Source organism: Aedes albopictus, chromosome 2, assembly GCF_035046485.1.
Source record: "Aedes albopictus strain Foshan chromosome 2, AalbF5, whole genome shotgun sequence".
NCBI lineage: Eukaryota > Metazoa > Arthropoda > Insecta > Diptera > Culicidae > Aedes > Aedes albopictus.
This window is the reverse complement of record NC_085137.1, coordinates 407,389,769-407,412,276: the sequence shown is the minus strand read 5'-3', so window position 1 is coordinate 407,412,276 and position 22,508 is coordinate 407,389,769. Positions and strand designations below refer to the sequence as shown.

Sequence of the window (22,508 nt, the reverse complement as noted above, 5' to 3'; positions counted from 1 at the left end):
TCAAAGGGGTCAGTGTTGTTTGAGCATTTGGTGAACCGAAAGCATGCCAGTGAGCCCAAAACCAGGGGTATCAAATCCTGTGATATCAGAGACAAGCATACGTCTTAAGCTGGTCAAGTACTTACAGTTGATGGATATTTTGGTTCCAAATTCCACCAAAAGGCTGTGCTAGTGAGCTAAAAAATTTAGTTTTTCAAATATATCAGGAAAATTTTCAAAAAATTGCAACGAAATTTCAATCTCATATATTTCATGATCCTGATTACTTAGAGAGTTGGTGTCTTCGGCAAAGTTGTTTGGCTGATCAAGGACTAACCGATAATAAAACTTAAGATTCAAAATTCCACCGCTAGGCGGTGCTAGTGAGTTAACAAATTTAGTTTTTCATATATATCAGGAAAATTTGCAAAAAATTGCAACTAGCGCCGCCTAGCTGCAGAAACTTGAACCAAACGGTAATTATTCTGAAAGCCCTTGATATACCAAACAATTTTGCCGAAGACACCATCATTCTAAAGAATCAGAGTACTGAGATATGTGAAATGTAAAATTTGTACGCTCTCTTGCGCCGCCTAGCGGTGAAATCACGAATCATACGGCCCATATTGTGAAAGCCCATGACCAGCTGAACTACTTTGCCGAAGAAACCAACTCTCTAAGTAATCAGGATCCTGAGATATATTGGATGGAAATTTTGTCAGTGTTGCATCTGCTTGTCTATGATATTATCACATAAATCACAGACAAATAGATATGTGACACTAACGAAATTTAAATCTCATATATCTCATGATCCTGATTACTTAGAGAGTTGGTGTCTTCGGCAAAGTTGTTTGGCTGGTCAAGGACTAGCCGATAATAATGCTTGAGATTCAAAATTCTACCGCTAGGCGGCGCTAGAGAGCAAACAAATTTTAAATTTCGCATATCTCAGCATCCTGATTTTGTAGAAAGATGGTGTCTTCGGCAATATTGTTTAGTAGATCATGGGCTTCCAGAATAATTACCGTTTGGTTCAAGTTTCTGCAGCTAGGCGGCGCTAGTTGCAGTTTTTTGCAAATTTTCCTCATATTTATGAAAAACAAAATTTGTTAACTCACTAGCACCGCCTAGCGGTGGAATTTTGAATCTTAAGTTTTATTATCGGTTAGTCCTTGACCAGCCAAACAACTTTGCCGAAGACACCAACTCTCTAAGTAATCAGGATCATGAGATATATGAGATTGAAATTTCGTTAGTGTCACATATCTATTTGTCTGTGATTTATGTGATATCTTAGACAAGCAGATGCATTTGCTACTAGACGGCGTAATAGTACTTTCATACTCCCTGTGGTACACACAGTATTGCACTGGAAGCACGACTGAGTGCGCACTCAATGAATTTTTGTGTGCACATTTTCTGTGCGCACAAAATGTGCACGCAGAAACTGAAAAACATGCTTGTTCTATCATTTGTATGAGCACTCATTTTGAGTGTGCCGCTGATGGATGCCAGAGAGTGAGCGGCTGGTTTGTGTGTGAAAAAAGTTGCGTAGTTCACCCTCGCTCTCGTTGAAAGTCGTGTGTAGAGTGTATGTTTTCTCTTCTCACGTTTCGCACTGAGGAGCATGCCATCTCTGTCCAAGAGATATGGTGGGCTAGGTATGTAGAGTGCGATGAGAGGAATACGAATGTAGGTCAACCCGGAAAGACGCAGTCCAGATTACCGTAAATCAGTGGATGAGTTCAACACTATTCTTTCTCTTCTTCTCTCATGTGAAATTGCCTTGTACAACAACCGAATTAAATGCGATTTATCTTTGACATTTTTAACATAAGGACTGGACACTGAAAAGACTTCTGATATAAGTTCGTCTTCGCTTTTTAACCTAACTTATAGTTGAATCGAACTTGACAGTTTTCTCTTCATTTTATTGACTTTAAATAGATGTTTCAACTTATTCACTTTTTTCTCTTTCATTTCCTTTGCAACAAAAATGTCACGAACATCAACAAAACAAAGCACGGAAAAAATCATAAACTGAATAAATAATTAAAAATGCACGGAAAAAGATTGTTTCGGAATAGTGAATGGTTCAAACGTAAGAAAAACAGTATAATATATTGTTACATAAAGATCGGATGTAAATGTATAGTAGCTACCAATGTGCAAAGCTTTTAGCGAACCATTCCATTACAATACACTATATTGTAGCTGGTACACTGTATGGTACAGGAATGGTTTTCACCAAATACCCTATGGTTAGTTTTTATCCGGGTAGCTGGCCAATATTATTTTCAGGGGATTTTCACAAACTAATTCGCAATAAGCATTGGAACACTTCATAAACGACATTCGAATGCAATTAGCGTGGTTTACACAACTATAAATGCCCTTTTCAATTATATAATCGACATATTATAGGAAGTCTTTCACTATCTTACGAAATTGCCTACTTTTAGGCGTAAATCACGGTTTAGAGAAATATATTTATCAAATAACTTCAAAAGTACATTACCTGTAAGAATTTTGACAACAAATTCGAATTTAGGGACGCTGCATTTCACTTTTTAGGGTATTTTTTACATAAACGAATATTATTTATTGAACACATTTCTTATTTTAAAATACTAAAATATTATTGATAGATGTTTGCGTTATTTCAATATGTACTGAGTAAACCAGTACTTGTTTTATTAATATGAAACGTGTAACTTTCACTTGTATGCAATGACCGTTGGTTAAAGTTGAAAGGTATGATCAGTGTCACCTTTTATAACGATTACTTTAATAACAAGAGAGAAATTGCCTACTTTACGGAATAACTATGATTTCATCGATCAGTTCAGCAGAATGTATACGAGTATCAAAAACTATAATTAAAGAACTCCATCTCAAAATTATGTTCATGAATAAGAAGCTAATTAAGACTTTTTAAGCCAAAAATTAAATTCGTAGATGTGTTTTCCCTTTTTAAACGTTTCAACCTGTTCTACAATCATATTTTAATCAATTTTTCAACTATTTGGCACTTATTTTTGGTAAATCAAACAAAATAGATTCAAAATATGGCCTTGAAACGCTTAACAGAATGGGTTTTGATAAAATAGAATTAAATATTAAAAAATCAGATGGCTAGACCTATACACTGTAATACGCCGTAAAGTATGCAATGGTCCTGAAATTACAATTTCTTCAATTGCTATCATTCAGAAAAACGTCAATTACTCAAAAGTAGGGGTAGGCGGGGCATAATGAGCAGGTGGGGCATAATGAGCACCTTGTATTTTCACTGTAAATCTTCAAATTAACAAAACAAGTTGCTTGATTGTAGCCTTATTATCTAAAATCTAATGAGTTGATGACAAAACATTAGTCAAAAATCCGTTTACCTTGAAATATTAATCAAAATGCGTAAAGTGGCCATATACTGGGAAAATATTATAAGAATCAGGTGACCTAAAATAAGGTTTTGGATATCGAAATCACAACTTAGTGGGCATCTATCGATTTTCTTGATATTCCCTAGGCCGATGAAATGTATTTGTAACACTTTTGAACTATTTGTATAATTATTTTGTTGAAAAAATATGCTTCAAAGAGTTGGTAGTAGGGTGGGGCAGAATGAGCAACTAGTGAAAAAAATAATGAAAATGGTAAACATCTTCAACAAACAAATTTTAATTTTGGTTTTCTCTGTTTTGATGCATATAGTAAGGTTTTGTCTGTAACTTTCAATTTATTAGCTTTAAAATCTCAGTATCTGTATATTATCACCGTTTAAAAATTCCTCAATAGAAGACTCATTGGAACCCCACAGTTCCCTACAAATTAAACCCCGTAATCCCTTCAAATTCTCATTGATGGTTGCCGGTATGCTTTATCATTGACAAGAATAGTCAATTAGCATTTGATTGTGTACAAAACTGATATTGATCATACTGCCCCACCCAGGGTGCTCATTATGCCCCACCCCCAAAACGCAACTCGCGATTTTATACGTTTTTAAAAACATAAAATTCTACTACATTTATAACTTTATTCGGAATTTCAACGATTAGCTTTTGTCAGTTAATGTTCAAATGAGGATTGAACGATAAAATTACACATTGGTTGCACTTAATTTACTGGATTTGGTGGCAAAATGCTTAAGCTGCTCATTATGCCCCGCCTACCCCTACGCACTTTTACGCAGCTGGATTTTCTATTAAGCTCAAATAGGATGTGAAAGCTTGTGTTACAGGTAGTGTCGACCCAGCAATCGCCAGCAATCAAAAACTGCAGATGTTTCTTTGTTTGTTTTCACTTGAGGGAGCCTCAAGGTATATAACTTTAAAAAAATTGCAAACATGATTTGTTTTATCACCTCGTTGCAACATTTGTGGTATGTTTTGTCTATTAAAACTGACTTTGCGGTCATAAAAACTGAAAACATAACCAAATGGTCAGAGACAAACTTTAGTCGAAAACTGTAAAATTTCTCAACCCTAGCTTTGATCTAAAGCAGACTTTGTATGGATTTGTTTGATGGAAATTCGAGCATAGGGAAGTATTTCATAACTATCCATGTGCCATATTCAGTACACATTTTCACAATACGAGTGACTTTGAAAAATGACTTATGGCCAGCTAGATTGGCCAAACGCCCCTTAGTGCGCCGGGGACTGCGACAAGGTGATGGACTCTCCTGCCTACTTTTCAACATCGCTCTGGAAGGTGTGATGCGACGAGCCGGGCTCAACAGCCGGGGAACGATTTTCACAAAATCCGGACAATTTGTGTGCTTTGCGGACGACATGGACATTATTGCCAGAACATTTGGAACGGTGGCAGAGCTATACACCCGCCTGAAACGCGAAGCAGCAAAGGTCGGACTGGTGGTGAATGCCTCAAAAACAAAGTACATGCTGGTAGGCGGAACCGAAAACGACCGGATCCGTCAGGGTAGTAATGTTACGATAGACGGGGATACTTTCGAGGTGGTGGAGGAATTCGTCTACCTCGGATCCTTACTGACGGCTGACAACAACGTGAGCCGTGAAATTCGGAGGCGCATCATCAGCGGAAGTCGGGCCTACTACGGGCTCCAGAAGAAACTGCGGTCGAAAAAGATTCACCCACGCACCAAATGCACCATGTACAAAACGCTAATAAGACCGGTAATCCTCTACGGGCACGAGACATGGACCATGCTCGAGGAGGACTTGCAAGCACTGGGAATTTTCGAGCGACGCGTGCTAAGGACGATCTTCGGCGGTGTGCAGGAGAACAGTGTGTGGCGGAGAAGAATGAACCACGAGCTCGCTGCACTTTACGGCGAACCCAGCATCCAGAAGGTGGCCAAAGCCGGAAGGATACGGTGGGCAGGGCATGTTGCAAGAATGCCGGACAACAACCCTGCAAAGCTGGTGTTTGCAACTGATCCGGTTGGCACAAGAAGGCGTGGAGCGCAGAGAGCACGATGGGCGGACCAGGTGGAGCGTGACTTGGCGAGCATCGGGCGCGACCGAGGATGGAGAGCGGCAGCCACGAACCGTGTATTATGGAGAAAATTTAATATTGTTGATTCAGTTTTATCTTGAATTTGATGTAATACTAAATAAAATAAATGAATGAAATGAACCCTTGCGCCTGAGTGCTTCCCACATATTTCCGTGATTAAGACAGTCGAAAGCTTTTCATAATCAATGGACGCCAGGTAGAGAGACTCATGGAAATCATTGATTTGCTCCAGGATGATACGGAGCTTGACAATATGGTCCACACGGGATCGTCCGGCATGGAATCCTGCTTGCTGCCGTCGGAGAGTTGCGTCAATCTTCTCCTGTATCCGGTTAAAGATCACTTTGCAGAGGACTTTGAGAACGATACACAGTAACATAATGCTCCGCCGATTATCGCATACAGTCAGGTCACCCTTTTTGGGTATCTTTACTAAAGACGCTTTGCGCCCAGTCGATTCCCCATATGTTTGAGTACAGTTGCGTTTCACTTTCTACGGCTACGGCTTTGTATCGTCGTGTTTTCGCTAGCTCTATAGCGGCTTTGGCGTTCTTCTATCTTCCTCCACGTATCATCTGTGATCCACTGCTTTCTCCGGGTGCGTAGCTCGCCCAAGTTATATTCACCGGTGGCAGTGAAGGCGTTCTTAAAGGTGCTTCAATAATCTTCTCCGTTTTCACCTTCCGGAATATCCGCAGCACGGCTTTCTAGTTCCTCGACGAAAGACCTCTTTTAACCGCAGCGTCATCCAGTCGGCGTGTGTTAAACCGAGGCCAGATTTTCTCCTACTGTCGATGGATCCGAGCAATGCGCAGTCGGATCTCGCCGATTAGGAGATGATGGTCGGACGCAATGTCGACGCTACGTTTGTTCCGCACGTCAAGAAGGCTCCGTCTCCATTTTCGTCGTCCGAGAAGATAAAGAAGATATAGAAAGCAGAGAAGACAGAGAATATAGAGAAACAGAAAAGACAGAGAAGACCAGAGATGACAGAGAAGACAGAGAAGGCAAAAAAGATAGAAGGCAAAGAAGATAGAGATGACAAAGAAGACAGAGAAAACGCAGAAGACAGGGAAACCAGAAAAGGCAGCGGAGACAGAGAAGACAGCAATGACAGAGAAAACGGAGAAGACAGAAATAACGCAGAAAACGGAGAAGACAGATAAGACAAATAACGCAGAGTGGACAAAGAAGACAGAGACGATAGAGAGGACCAGAGATGACAGAAAAGACAGAGAAAACGGAGAAGGCAGATAAGGCAGAGGAAACAGAGAAGGCATAGAAGACAAAGAAAACAGAGACGACAGAGGACACGGAGAAGGATCGATCCCAACTTTAAATAAGGTGAAACTCATTCGCCTACTGTCAGATGTTATCTTCAATGATGGAACAACCACAATCAGAACAGCAGTCCTTTGGCAGGTCACAACGAGCCTGCCTCATTTGGCAACGTTGTCTTGAGCTTCCGCGTGTCTCGCAGTAGTAAGTTTCCGCAGTTTTCATGCAGTAATAAGTCTAGCTTTTAGCTACTCGGCAGTCGGTGCCGGGCGTAGAGCTAGAAGCGCAGTTCTGCTATTCGTTAGCTTCAAGGATTTCTTTTCTATACGAGACAACCTATTTTGAACATAGTTTCAATGTACAATTTATGTTACCCGGAAGTATGCCTTCGTGTTGATACGAATAGAATATCAATTAATTTGCTGATTACGAAACGGTGCAAAAATCAATCCCACGTTAAACCTCTAAGTAATTTAAACACTGTTTCGCAATGAAACTTAAATAGTACCTACACGTGCTGCTAAACAAAAGAGATGAACTGGAATTTTTACACAGTACTTCTTAACCCTTGTTACCATACCTACTATTTGTCCGACTGTTGCGTCTCGTTCGGCGACCCATTGGGACAGTACGGTTTGATCAGATATTCCGAAAACTTTTTCACATTCTCCGCGCCGCGCACCTCCTTGTCCAGCAGAGGCAGCTTAACCACGTAGAAATCCTCGTACAAATCGGCTATCTGGTCCAGGTACTTTTCCTGCACCTTGTAGCGAGCGGAACACATCGCACATGGATCCTGTCCCTCCCGTCGGAACAACAACTGATTCACGATGATGTTGTGGGTGTCGATGCCACACTTGGTCAGCTCCTGCACCAACCGCTCCGTTTCGTACAGCGACAGAAACTCGGCGATGCAAACGCAAACGAATGTGGTTTGGTCCTAAAAGAAGTATAATTACTCAAGGAACTTCTACCTTTCGAACAGTTTGATCACAACTCACCGGATTCCGAAACTGCTCGTTCACCTGCCGGATGATGGTCAGCATTTCCTCCAGTTTACTCGTCAGCGTGTCGGCGTTGAAATCTTGCATTCCGAACAAGGATCCCATTTGCGATATGAACGGTGCCAGTTTCATTTTCAATCTAAGCAGTTTTCCCAAACCCTTCTCGACCACCTGGGGAAACGACAGCAATCGCAGGGTGTGACCGGTGGGAGCCGTGTCGAATACCACCACGGAAAAGTTCATTGCCTTCACTAGCCTGTAATGAAATTGTGGAATGATTTTCTTCATATTTACCGTGTAAGATCTTAAAACGATCATATTGTCTTTCCGGTTGGAATCAAGACCGACATCCAATCAGAAATTGTTATTTTCTTAGTCTACAAGTGTCGCAACTGTTTCGCATCTAGTGCGCTGTGTTGCTGACAACAACGGGAAGGATGCGCACTACTTTTGACATGATTTAAAAACGTCGCGAGTTGGGTCGCGTCGCGACTTGATTGTGCGAAGTCCGGTTTGGTGGCGGCCCGACAATACAAGTCAAGTTGAACTCAACATCAGTAAAGCCTTACAAAATAGTGAACTCGCAACCAGCCCTGTCTCTAATCAACCACTCTCTATGCTACTCACTTCATCACCTCGGCGTAGCTCATCGCCTCGTCGATACCCGGCAGTGCTCCTATGATCTCCTGGAATACCCCTTTGCTAAGCTTCATCGCCGAGTTCTCCCCCTCGAAGTACTCATCCGGCAGCTCGTTCAAGCCTACGTTCGGATCAATCTCCATGGCAAACAGATTGTCGAACCCGTTCACCTTGGTCGGCACTTTCGTAAACTTCTGATCGAACGCATCGGAAATGTTGTGGGCCGGATCGGTCGAAATGATCAGCACCGATTCGCGTACCTTGGCCAGCTGCACCGCCAGACTGCAACTGTACAAACCATTTTTTGTGTACTAATAGCACAAAAACACGTAATTATTTCAACAAACCTGCAGGTTGTTTTGCCAACTCCTCCCTTTCCACCGACGAAGATCCACTTGAGCGTTTCCTGGTCGATGATGTTTTCCAGGCTTGGGGCGAGGGGTTCGAAATCGGTGTCCATTTTGATCGAAAGCCCTGATGAAGTAGTGCAATTTGAATCGTAAATTGGCAGGCAATCTACAGAAATTTCCTATTTTTACCTGATATTGCTGATAACACGTCTGCTTTCGAGTTAAACTTGAAACCAAATTTCACTTTGCAAATCCCTTCGGCTCTGGAAGAGCTGTCAAAAGCTCAGAATCCATCAAAACGCATCAGAGTAGGATTTTGATGTTCGGCGGCCCAAAGTAAAATATTTGTGATCAAAAGTCCGAAAGTTTGCACTAACATTAGAAAGGGGCTTATCGACAAACATGTAAAGCATGTAACATGTACACTCAGAAATATATTTATTTGGAGAAGGTTTAAAATTTAGTCAATTTTGTCATTCTCGAAGTTTACACATATCTTAGTATAAGATGTATACTGAGTTGGTATACGAACTTATACTGATTCAGTTTCACATTAGATTATTTTTACCGACGTATTCATGCAGTCCACAACGGTTTCAATAAAAACAGAAGGAATTTATAAGATAATAATAAAGTTTAATTTTCGCAGTCATCAGGTATTTAAGAAATTATTAAACTTATTCCCCGACAACTCAGCGATTAATTGGTGAACACAATCCTACACCGCATTTTACTCGTTATTCCGTAGGAATCCGTAACAGAAAGTAGCCGTTCCTGCATCGGGCCGCACGGTTCAACTTGGGTGGAGTTGGTGGTGGAGAAGATCGGCAAGTTGGGAGAAATAGTGGCGGCGGTGGCTGAAAGGATTCCCTGCGGTTCCGATCGGAAAACAATCAGGTGGTGCTGCATTTCTACTTCCGGAATCAAGACGCCAAATACGATCGGTAAGAGCACATCGTCGAGTGTAGCCGGAACATCACCATCGGATGCGTAGAGGAACTCACATTTTCTGAGCACGTCTGAAGTAAAATGTTCAGTCGGAGGATCCCAAGTAACCGACAGAAAAAGTGGAAGGGAAGACGCCTTCAGACGAAGAAGCGGACAGTGAGCCGGGAAAAATCGACATGGTCCGCCTGTTGCTGCTGATGGAGTTCGTCACTGCTTGGTTTCGGTGACGGGGACAACTAACATCTGTGAAACTGATCTCCGGAGACAACTAATCAATAGGGTCCTAAAATGAAAAATATTTCCCCGGTTTTGCTGCATAACACGAAAGAGCATGCTTTTCTGATCTCAATGGTAATTTTTCCGAACTTAAACAATAACAGAATAGTTAACGGCGGGTTGCAAAAGACACCACATTGGCTCACTTTTGACAATAAATGTTCCTGTTTGACATACACGGTAAACAAAATTTAGTGCTAAACAAGGAGTGTTGCAAAAATTATTAAAATTTTTGAAAATATATTTTATGGGCTTTACCTAATAGGAATACTTAAAAAATGAGTAAACATGTCGTTTTGATCAATGCTTGATCGAATTATGCAGAAATTGAGATAGGCCTTTAGGAGCCTATTATTAATTGTATTGTACACTCAGAAAAAAATCTATACTAAATAGTATACATCCCACACTAAATCACTATTCGCCTGGTTGACCCCAGACACCGTTTATTTGCTGGATATACAAGCTCAGTATAACTTTGATATAAACGTATTCGAGTATAAGTACGCTATATCGTGGCTAGTTTAACTTGGATTTAATTTGAAAATGATTGGGTTTGTTGTGTTTATATTCCTTTTTATTGAAAAAAAAAATAAAATAAAAGCAAACATTCTGACACAAGGAAACAAGCACGTAAAGCTTTATTCAATTAAATTAAACCATGTAGGTACATATCACGGAGAGCAATTGAGCGTGCGATCTGGTTCCATTCGTTTGGTGGATTCTGATTCCGCCGACACTCCCAGATTCGTGAGACATGTGGAGTGCAGCCTGATCGTTCGAAATCCGCGGAAGTTCCTACAAAATTAAGGAATTTTTAATTAACGACATCCATTGGCAATACTTTGTGCATACCATCATTTTCACATCCAGCAGATCCACTTTCAAAGTTGCACATTTCAAGAAAGCAGCACATCGGATCTCTCGTGTGGAAGGTTTCCTAATCGGTGTAGGACTATGGAAGCGATGGAAATGTTCGACATCTTCAGGATCTAGCAGGAAGATTATTCGATTCCTCTCGATGTTGATGTTCCGGCTATACTTGACAATGTCCTCGTACCGATCGTGTTTGGCGCTGCACCACCAGATTATGTCCCTGATTATATCTTTCGTCCGATAGACACGGAATCCTTTCGGCTGCTGCTGCCATGATGTCCCTACCACCGGTCGCCTCTACCACCAGCTTTGTGCAAATTCCACGAAAAGCCGCGCTCGGTCGGTTTCTTTCGGTCACGGTTTTCTATGAAATAACGGCATAATGCGGAGTCAACATATGCTCCCAATTTCTTCGCTCAGTTGTCGGGAAAGTAGTTCAATAGTTTCTTACCTTTTTGCAATGATAACTGTGGGAATTCAATTTAATTGAAGTTCTTAACGCTCAATATAAAATTGGACATGATATCACGCTAATCGCTGCGGACTGTATACGACGGCAAAACTAAACTACTGTAATACTGAAATAGTATAAGTTTATACACCTCGCTAGTATACAGTTTATACTAGGATATGTGTAATCTTGAAAAATGACAAAATTGATTAAATTTTAAACTTTCTCCAAATAAATATATTTCTGAGTGTATGTAGTGAATAAAATATTGATCTAAAATGTAAATTTATTATTCGTCGTTTTCATTTTTCTTCCAAAAATAAACAATTTCCAAGCATTTTAAACTAAATCCTGACTAATCTAGCTTAAATATAGTGAAGTTATACTCGCGAACGTATATGTAAAAGTTATACTTTGGGCGTATAAACTGCATATATACAAAGCCTGGGGTCAACCAGGCGAAATGGATTTAGAGTGGGATTTATACTATTTAGTTTTGATTTTCTTCTGAGTGTAGATTGAGTTTAAATAAGGGCGAAAGTAACATGAGAGAGTTCTCTTCACGCTTAGATCAGTTTACCTTTTTTCCAAAAAGTGCACAACCGCAAATATGCGTAAATGATACTCAAATATAGGTTAACAAAACTCAAATATGGGTAATGTGGACACAAATATGAGTAATTGTAACCCAAATATAGGTTAATATTACCTATAAATGAGGTTGTGCACTTTTCCAAAATATGAGTTTTATTTACCCATATTTGCGTAAAGTTTACGCAAATTTGAATAAAATTTACCCATATTTTAGAAAAATAGGTAAACTGATCTTAGCGTGTTCATCGACTCTCTCTTCTGCAAATTAAAGTGACAAGATGCAAATTCAATCGAACTTTTTTACACTTAGACGCTAGATTGCATCGCAACCTATAGCGATTTATGACCAAAAAGTTCAACAATACTTGCATCTTGTCACTTTAAGGCTCAATTGAGAATGGCAAATGTTCCAGAACTAAAAAAGCACTTTTTCTCAAAATGATCAACAAATCGAAGAAAATAAGAATGTCCGATTATTTATTTGGTCAATCATGACAATTGGACACGCTGGTTTTGTTCGCTTTTTCGTCATTGTGGAGAAAAGTGCATTTCCAGATTTGGATAATATGCGATTTTCATTTGAGCCTTAATTTCAAGAAGAGAGAGTCGATGAAGAGAACTCTCTCATGTTACTTTCGACCTTATTTAAACTCAATCTAGTTGTCGATTTTCCCCGTTATCGAACGGATTTGAATCCGTCGCGGGTGCAACCATCGCCAGAGTCGGGTCTATTTCATTCGGCATAAAAAGTCATTTGGCATCCCGAATAAAAAATACAGTAGAAAAACCGAACGTTGTATTGTAACAGTACTATTTAGAACCATATTTTTACAATAGACCAAGCAATAGACATGCCTGTAAAAATAAAAATACAAAAACAATAAGATGTAATGTAGACCCGCATAATCACAAACTGTAAATGCAACGTTTCTCATACTGTAGATGACCATTAAAAATTGTCATTTTTCAAACTGTTGCAGATAACAGTAAACTAACCATAGGCCTTTTCATTTGACGTCTAAAATCAGCTGATTTTTCTGGCCTTTGACAGTTCTCCTATGAGAATGACAGTTTAGCGTTTGCGCCTTTGTTCGGCGGTTGTAAACAGTGGCATACACGAAGCTGTCAGCTGAAAAGGCCTATTCCAGGTACATATTTGTCAGTTTGACGAATGGTAATCCGCCAATTTACAGTATGTGGAATAGGCGGTTAAGATTGGTTATCATTAAAAATCGCTCGTTTTCCCGAACAAATTTTTCGCAATACAGTAAAGGATACGGTCAACCCAAGTAACCATGACGCTGGATAAAGAGCATTATTTTCGCTTTATAGTGTATTATATGACATGCGATATAAAGTTGTTTTGTCATTTAGGTACCATTAAAGTAGGTTTAAAGTCGAAAGTGGCGCTACTATCGTTGATTTAAAGCAAGCTTTACTGTGGTGATTGCTAAAGCATATAAAATGCTTGTGCCATATAGCTAATGCAATGAAATCGTATGGAATGTATACTTAGAGCACCTTTAACGGTGCGCTTCTATACCCCGTTTGGCAGCCCTCCATCATTGCAGCAAACTTTACCGGTCGCTGCTGGATGCGCTCGCAAAATAGTAGCGCTATGGGTGGGTGACCAAATATAGTAGCGGGACAGTTGCGCTGCTAAAAATTCTATGGGAATATGACAGCCCTCCCGATACGAATCAGGGTGACTAATTTGATTGCTACCGGTGTGGAAAAGGGTGGTTAAGTCAAAATGGTAGCGCTGCGCGGGTTGCTCGAATAGTAGCCGCCGTTAATGTTGCTCTTAGAGCACCTTTAACGGTGCGCTTCTATACCCCGTTTGGTAGCCCTCCATCATTGCAGCAAACTTTACCGGTCGCTGCTAGATGCACTCGCAAAATAGTAGCGCTATGGGTGGGTGACCAAATATAACAGCGCGACAGTTGCGCTGCTAAAAATGCAATAAGAATATGACAACCCTCCCGATACGAATCAGGGTGACTAATTTGATTGCTAACGGTGTGGAAAAGGGTGGATAAGGCAAAATGGTAGCGCTGCGCGGGTTGCTCGAATAGTAGCCGCCGTTAATGTTGCTCTTAAAGCATCATGTCAACAAAAGGAAAAAAGTATTTTTGTCATTTTTCAATCTATTTTTATCCTCGTTTTTATCTACCCATACCTGTTCCGATACTCTCACTCTGATTTTTTATTCTATTTCGGGAATTGAACCAAGACTGCTGAAACTGGACCACGATGGAAGTCGGACGCGCTAACGCTGTGTGTTACGATGAAAATGTATTTTGCACCTGGAAAAATGTGCAACATAAGATAACGTTTACTCATCTCATGCCTTATTGAGTTGTGTTTTCAGCAGCTCTAAAAGTTGTGATGGGGTCGGCATGCTATCAGTTATCTTACTTTTCCAAACTCATCCTAGTCGAAAACAAGCGATTACAGAACCGATTGATTCCACAAACGAAGATAATATAAAGATATAAATTTGTCTGTGTTGATTCTGTTGTTTTTGTTTTCATATGTGCTCAAAAAGCACAATAAATTAGGAACAATACAAACAGCGGTTTTATCCTTTCTTTTAAGAAATCGGAGCACTATGTTAAATAAGGAAACCTATACCCCACATAAGTTTTGTTCCCTCAGCATCTGATTGTCTTCATATCCCGATCAACCATTTCTTTAAAAATCTTTACATTTCTTTATAACGACCTTTAAAGACGTTCATACCGAAAATCGATAGCGATCGACATCGTTTCATAAAGAAATTTAAATAACAACCAAGTTACTTCGATATCGATTGATAAATATTTTTGACGACACATCGATATTAAAAATAGTGGGTTCTACTTTATCGACCTGTCATAATCATTCAAAAAAGCTAAAAAAACAGCCACCTCACCCACCACCCACTCTTCCTGTTCATGTTTATTATGATTTTTTTTTTGTTATCATTTCCTAAATTGGGAATTGAACTTACATTTATAGGAACTGGGAGATATTATGTTTATATAGTTACTTACTGAGTCACCCGGAATTACAATGATAATGGGTGGCCAAATGCATTCAAATACCCAACAAATTACTAGCCTTTAGCAGTTTCCAAAGCCACAACAGAATTATTAAAACATGTATCCGGCTTTGACTAACTGAATAAACATCATATTGAGAAACCATAATTAATCAAATAATTAAATAATCATAATCATAATTAATCAAATAAAGTTCGGATCTTTCACAGGGTTCCCTAACGGAGTGAGTTTTGCCGGTGAACGGAAATAACGCAACACGGCGGTGGCTTCTTACTGCCAATAAAATGGCCAGAATACCTACCAATATGTATTTCTGCTGATGCTGCTATCCCGGGGAGCAATCCGGTGAGCTGTGGCCTAATCCGGACCTAGGAAGCATTTTCCAAGGAATTTTTGTGCTCGGAGAAATCCAAGGAGTAACCGTCTTGATTTATCCTTGGTTTCATTTTATTTTTTTCTAATTCGAGCAAAACCAAAACATTGCTCCTGTCATATGAGATATCAGAACACCTTTACTCAGCTTCACCCAACGATACCGAACAGAACGGTAAAGGAGTGTCGTGACTAATCTTTGTTCTTCGATATCAATATGCAAAGTTACGTTGATATCGGAAATTGAATATGTTGCGATAAATATTCATGAAGAAAACCAAAGTTCAAGCGACAACATGAAATTTAACGAAATTAAGTTACGTTTCGGTAAAGGTTTTTATCTTTTGACCGATAAAGGACATTTTTCAAGTTTCGTTATCGATCGATGAAGTTGTTTGAATATATGTAAAGTAATAATCAGTAAAGAATAGTCGACGTTATTCTTTATATTTTGGTAAAGAACTTTAACAACATTTGTGAAATGGTTGACCGGGATCCCAACCAGAAAATTTTCAAACAGCAACATCTGAGCATGATAACCTAAGTGCTACGCAGCAGTCCATGAAAATTTGGGTTTGTTTTCCTTTCTTTTCAATGGTTCTGTTTCTAAAAATGTTTAACAGTTTTTTTTCTTCGAACTGAGTGTTTTTTTTCTGTTTACAGTGATGGAAGCCTTAGTAAAGGCATATATAAAGTAATAAATGCTTGCATTCCCGATCAACCATTTCTTTAAAAATCTTTACATTTCTTTATAACGACCTTTAAAGACGTTCATACCGAAAATCGATAGCGATCGACATCGTTTCATAAAGAAATTTAAATAACAACCAAGTTACTTCGATATCGATTGATAAATATTTTTGACGACACATCGATATTAAAAATAGTGGGTTCTACTTTATCGACCTGCCATAATCATTCAAAAAAGCTAAAAAAACAGCCACCTCACCCACCACCCACTCTTCCTGTTCATGTTTATTATGATTTTTTTTTGTTATCATTTCCTAAATTGGGAATTGAACTTACATTTATAGGAACTGGGAGATATTATGTTTATATAGTTACTTACTGAGTCACCCGGAATTACAATGATAATGGGTGGCCAAATGCATTCAAATACCCAACAAATTACTAGCCTTTAGCAGTTTCCAAAGCCACAACAGAATTATTAAAACATGTATCCGGCTTTGACTAACTGAATAAACATCATATTGAGAAACCATAATTAATCAAATAATTAAATACAGTAGACGTTCGCTCGGTGCAAACGGTTTAACTGCAATGCTTTTTAACTGCAAGTCCGGTAAGTGCAACAATTTTGCAGTTATCGCACCGCCATCCGTCAAAAACAAAATGACAGCAGGACCCCGATGCACTTTTAGTTGCATTGTGGCGTTTCTGAAGGGAATTTGGCTGCGTTCGACGCCAAATGACAGCAATTTGACGTTGTCAGTTGTTGCAGTTAGCGAATTTCATTCGATAACTAAAACGTAAACACGTTGCACTTATCGAACGTCTACTGTAATCATAATCATAATTAATCAAATAAAGTTCGGATCTTTCACAGGGTTCCCTAACGGAGTGAGTTTTGCCGGTGAACGGAAATAACGCAACACGGCGGTGGCTTCTTACTGCCAATAAAATGGCCAGAATACCTACCAATATGTATTTCTGCTGATGCTGCTATCCCGGGGAGCAATCCGGTGAGCTGTGGCCTAATCCGGACCTAGGAAGCATTTTCCAAGGAATTTTTGTGCTCGGAGAAATCCAAGGAGTAACCGTCTTGATTTATCCTTGGTTTCATTTTATTTTTTTCTAATTCGAGCAAAACCAAAACATTGCTCCTGTCATATGAGATATCAGAACACCTTTACTCAGCTTCACCCAACGATACCGAACAGAACAGTAAAGGAGTGTCGTGACTAATCTTTGTTCTTCGATATCAATATGCAAAGTTACGTTGATATCGGAAATTGAATATGTTGCGATAAATATTCATGAAGAAAACCAAAGTTCAAGCGACAACATGAAATTTAACGAAATTAAGTTACGTTTCGGTAAAGGTTTTTATCTTTTGACCGATAAAGGACATTTTTCAAGTTTCGTTATCGATCGATGAAGTTGTTTGAATATATGTAAAGTAATAATCAGTAAAGAATAGTCGACGTTATTCTTTATATTTTGGTAAAGAACTTTAACGACATTTGTGAAATGGTTGACCGGGTTATTGCTTGCCATAAAGCTTTTAACATGATAATGCAATGAAGCATTAAACAACGGCCCTATAGAACTATACCGAACTGTCAAAATCCCATAATGCTTCAATGCTTTCATAATGTAGATGTAACGCTTCATTACTTGACAGATGTAGAATAAAAGTTATCTTGCATTAGCTAAACTATAATACGATTGAATTAATGTTATGATAAAATGCTTGTGGTTACTTGGGAATATATTATCCAGTTTTTCAGACAATTCACTGCATAGAAAATGGTTAGAGAATAGTTTAACCATAAATTCGGAAGAAAAACAAAGAATGTATGTATAACAGGTGAAATATAGTTCTCCATAGTACACGCAGAAAAATAAATTGTAAACACAACTAAATTCTAGTTCAAATCAACCGATTTTTCAGTTTACTATAGCGACAAACTGATTTCTAGTTTAAGCTGGACATGTTCTATTGTTTGATAATACAAATATTTTCATTTGTCAAAATTTTTGACAGTTTGTTAAAACAAACAGAGATATGGTATTTTCAACATGAATTAATGGATTGATTCAAACGACAGCACTTTTGCCACTAACAAACCCGGAATGTGATTGTGTTGGTGACGACAGCAGCTGCGGCATCTCGGAAATCTATTTTTAGACCGTCGGTAAGCAGATGGGGAGGAGAACGACTAAAAAAAGACAAAAAAGGCGAAACCGATCAACTTTTTGTGGATGCTGTCGTGAGTACCTGCGCGTTATCCATCACGGCCAAAGCTGCACTTGGAAGTTGGCGTGATGGATTTGCTGCACCTTCTTCGTTGTGGCGATGTTGGGGTAAGCATTTTATAGATGTGTGAGTGCTTTAGGACCATGTTTATGGTTTTTATTTTGTTGAAACAAATCAGGCCAAACATGTCTAAAGGTCCAATCTGCAGAAGAGAGGCTCTCTTTCGTTTCCCTCTCTTTCGTTAATATCTCAGCTGTTTCTTTGTATTATGATTGTCTCCTTGCATTGAATGATGGTCAAAACAATCGTCTTTTGATTTGTACTGCAAAAATAGTTGAAAAGTGTGCCATTACATTGCAATAATTGAAAGAGAAATTGAACAAAGAGAGCCTCTCAAATGCAGATAGGACCTATTGAAATGTTTGGCCTGAAATGAAATTTTTGACATTATATGAAATGATGCTAATCGGTTGTTTCTATCGATAAACTCTAAATGAAAACAATTAAATATAACTTTGAAATGAATAAATTCTCAGTTTGAAAATCAACCATGCATTTTATTGTTTTAAACAAGCGCTATTTTTCTGCGTGTAGAATAACTGTAAATCATATTGTGCTTATATGGCTATGAACACTATTCTATACTGTTCTTTTGCATTCGAACCTAAAGAGAAAAATAAAGTACCCAATGGATCATTGAAGCCGACTTTTCCGCCACTCTCCGCACCAAAACAAAAGCGCCACCGTATATGGACGGTTACACAGTGACAGCAGTCGAGTTACGTCAAACACACAAGGCTACGGTGGCGCTATCTATTCATTTCATAGCGGTCGTTTTAGTTATTTTAGTGATCCATTCGGAAACACTCAAAATAATTTGCTACAAATTTTAAATAGTGCACCATGTTTTATTGATTACTTAGGCTATGAACATAAAATACATCCGAAAACGCGTAACACTGAACTTTCTATATGGTTGTGCCGGAGTATCCGGGAATCCTACCTAATTGATGTTCAGACACGAATGCCACATAAGTGGTAAAGTGTCTTTAATAAATATTAATAATAATAATAATTGATGTTGAACGCCGGATCTTGCAGCTCTCGTTGCAGCTGGTCATTGTGACTCCGTTGATAATCTGCGTAGACCTTCCGTAGAGGACCAGAAGGGATGGATTATCGGCTTCCGGAACGATTGGAGTCGTTCGATGGGGGTTTCGGGAGCGTGTGGAGGTCCCAGGCGGTATGGTAAAGTCGTCAGTGAACGTTGTTTTTCTATAAATAAAATCAAAGATTTGTTACTGAATATCGGTAATAAATAATTGTACTACTTACCACCTTAGATTCTGAATATTTATTTGCCACTAGAACAGTTACAGTTTCCTTTTTTGTCACGCATGAAAGTAAACATTGGGCGCTAGGTTATCCAAATCAACCAGAGCTAGGCAAAACTTGATAACACGCACACAGAACGTTTTTAACAGTAACAGAAACAGTCCATTTAATGCAGAACAATAATCTTCTCAAATGTGTGCGTGGCATCATCATTGGTGTGCTTTCGGTATGGACCATACATAATTGTCTTTGAACTATATGTTACACGGTAACAGATTGTGTGATTGTTCGGTGACCATTATTTAATGTTTTCCGTTGCAAGCTATCTTGGAATGAACCATTTGAAATTATAAGTGTACAATTTATTAGACATCAACAGTTTGAGAGATGGTTGAAAATTAGTTCTATATATTTTCGCTGGTGGAAATCAATATTGATAAATTATAGGGTAACATTAACTCAAACGTTAACAATACTATAAACAGCTTACATAACGTTTGAACTGTTTGTCAAGTTGTTTTTTGTTATGCGGGGACACCATACAGCTTGCCATACAGTGAATTGTAAATAAGATTTTTACAATATATTATACAGCCCAGGTAACCACTAAGCACTGTTCTGAGCATTATAACAGCCATTAAACAGCTTTTCAGTGCTAAATAGCTCTATATAAGCATTCCTAATGCTTATGGGAACTATAACCAGTAAGAACTAAATTAAGCCCTGTAAGCCTATATAAAGCCTACAAGCTGTAAAGAAGTTTGTCAGTGCTGTCACAGGGCTTGGAGCACATGACGTTTATATCAATCAAAATAGATTTCGACCAAAACAGGCTCGAGTCGGTCATGATCAATACATTTTAAACATCCAAGTCGGACGGGATTGGCGGAACGGGATTATTTTTGTTGTTGGAATGTTTATCGGAATGGTGTTGTTAAATAGATAATGGAATCTGGTTATGTTAATTATTCAATTTTTTTCAATCAAGACAAACTCCAGCTCGTTTCCCTATTCTTCTGAAACGTTTCCCGAAAATTTATATAAACATTGCTTCTCCTGCTTCATTTCCTGCGTTCGTCACCACCAAGCTTACCACTGAATCATCCTCATCCCATATCATTTTCAGCCCTCGAAATGCCCAAACTGTTTTGTTTTTCATGGTTTAAATACTAGTTTGATCACACCATTCCCATGGTGCATTGGTGGAGCAGATGAGAAAGGCAACAGACTTGGACTTGGTCAGGAACCCGGAGGACAACAGCTAGAATCTGGATGAAGTAGCAAAAAAGCAACTTCAATGGAAGCGAAGGAAGTTAGAAAAGAACAGGAGATAAACAAAATATTTTTTTCTTTTTTCTTTGTCTCACTTTTGACAACTTTCGCTCTAGAGACTTGGTACGATATTTTAAAGTTGGCCGTATATCAGCCGAATAATTCGCCAAAAGTGGCTTTTGAGCAGCTCTATAAGAGGATATAGAACCAATTAGCTCTGTTAGCCAGGTTCTACATTCGACTATAGAGCCGACTTAATGCCATTTTTACGGCTTAATGGTTACTTGGGAGGTTATATATACGTTATATATAACAGCGCACTACGTCCGACGTTCACTGAGAGAAATTTCCATATTGTTAGTATGTGTCAGCTTCTATAGATTTTTGCAATTAGATTTTACAAATAAGGTGCATGTGCCTTACACATACCTTCAGATGAACTATCAACTTATCAACAGTATGTGTCGCCCTTATTAAATTGAAGACTTTAGTATTTACTTTATATTGCTCTTGACTTATTTCTTCTATTTAGCCGATGTAATGAATATTCTTCTGCCTCTAGGTGTTTCCTATTTAGTTTATGATTCGTTACACAAAGTTCAATGAAATATTCTTGCGTTTATTCACATCCTAAAATATACATGAACCAAACTTGTTGACATGATCTCGGACAATGGAATAAGTCTTGAAGTCGCTTGCCGGATGTACGAGCAGCAGAAGAGGGGTTGTTTAGTGCCGCTTGTGGCGTTGAAATTGCTGATGGTTTCATCGAGGGTTTCATCGTATTGTGGATTAACAGCTGGAAACTTGCCGATGACTAGTCAACTGCAATATTTATTATATTTAAATAAGATTTTATATTAATCAAATACAACTTCTAGCACAACTAACAACTTCTCACACGAGGACAAAGCGCTGCACAGTATGGGCTTGTTCACAAATGTCATAACGCTGGAGGGGGTGGGTGAGTGTCCTTCATGGTGTTACAGCCCAAACAAATAAAATTTTTCTCCATATAAATAGTATTACGAAGGGGTGGGTGGGTGTCAGGAAAGGCGTTATGAAATTTGTGAATGAACCCTATTTTCGCTGTGTAGTGTTGGTCTTTCTGAACTACCCACTGAGATGCACGCTATCCATACTGGGATGCTATTCGACATCCTGGAATATGATCAAATAATGTGATATGACATTATTTAATATAATATCAATGATTAAATACTTACCCGCACAAGTTTTCAGCATCCACCTCGTCCATCTTGAAAAAATTGAAGAACAACAACAACAACAACAAAGTTCACGTGGGGCGCGGGTTCATTCATGACATATTGTAATAAGGTGTGATCTTTTATAGAATTTTACTATAAGGAATAACTAATAGAAGTGTATTGATCTCAATAACAAAATTTATGTGTGGCGTTTATAAACGTCGGAATGAACGTATTCAGTCGACTATGTGTTACCACACATAAATAAAATCATTGCTTTTTTGTAGTGTATACCGTCGCGCTCGTATCTTGAGAATACAACTACATCGTATTTTGACAATTTTAGACCCCCTCCCTCCCCCACGTAACAACTTTTGTATGAATTTTTTTTAAATTTTGTATGAAGCGTAACACGACGTCAGACCCCCTCCCTCCC

At 38.8% G+C, this 22,508-nt stretch overlaps 2 protein-coding genes and 1 long non-coding RNA gene across 3 annotated transcripts; all 3 read right to left on the bottom strand.

Moving 5' to 3' along the window:
* Window positions 1–7,110: 7,110 nt before the first annotated feature.
* LOC109408788 (ATPase ASNA1 homolog) lies at window positions 7,111–9,092 on the bottom strand. The gene is made up of 5 exons (XM_019682201.3): window positions 8,945–9,092; window positions 8,753–8,879; window positions 8,394–8,693; window positions 7,764–8,022; window positions 7,111–7,702 (listed from the first exon to the last, which is right to left on the bottom strand). Exons 2-5 carry the CDS (start codon window positions 8,863–8,865, stop codon window positions 7,346–7,348), a joined length of 1,029 nt encoding a protein of 342 aa, XP_019537746.1. The 5' UTR covers window positions 8,866–8,879; window positions 8,945–9,092; the 3' UTR covers window positions 7,111–7,345.
* A 1,541-nt stretch (window positions 9,093–10,633) lies between these two features.
* On the bottom strand, window positions 10,634–12,911 carry LOC109415907 (uncharacterized). The gene is made up of 3 exons (XM_062848541.1): window positions 12,897–12,911; window positions 10,835–11,152; window positions 10,634–10,777 (listed from the first exon to the last, which is right to left on the bottom strand). The coding sequence occupies exons 1-3, from the start codon at window positions 12,909–12,911 to the stop codon at window positions 10,634–10,636; spliced, it is 477 nt and encodes a 158-aa protein (XP_062704525.1).
* An 8,248-nt stretch (window positions 12,912–21,159) lies between these two features.
* Window positions 21,160–22,358, bottom strand: LOC134287312 (uncharacterized). Its single transcript, XR_009997212.1, has 3 exons — window positions 22,091–22,358; window positions 21,756–22,025; window positions 21,160–21,689 (listed from the first exon to the last, which is right to left on the bottom strand). It is a non-coding gene; the product is annotated as an uncharacterized LOC134287312 (long non-coding RNA).
* Between the last annotated feature and the right edge of the window lie 150 nt (window positions 22,359–22,508).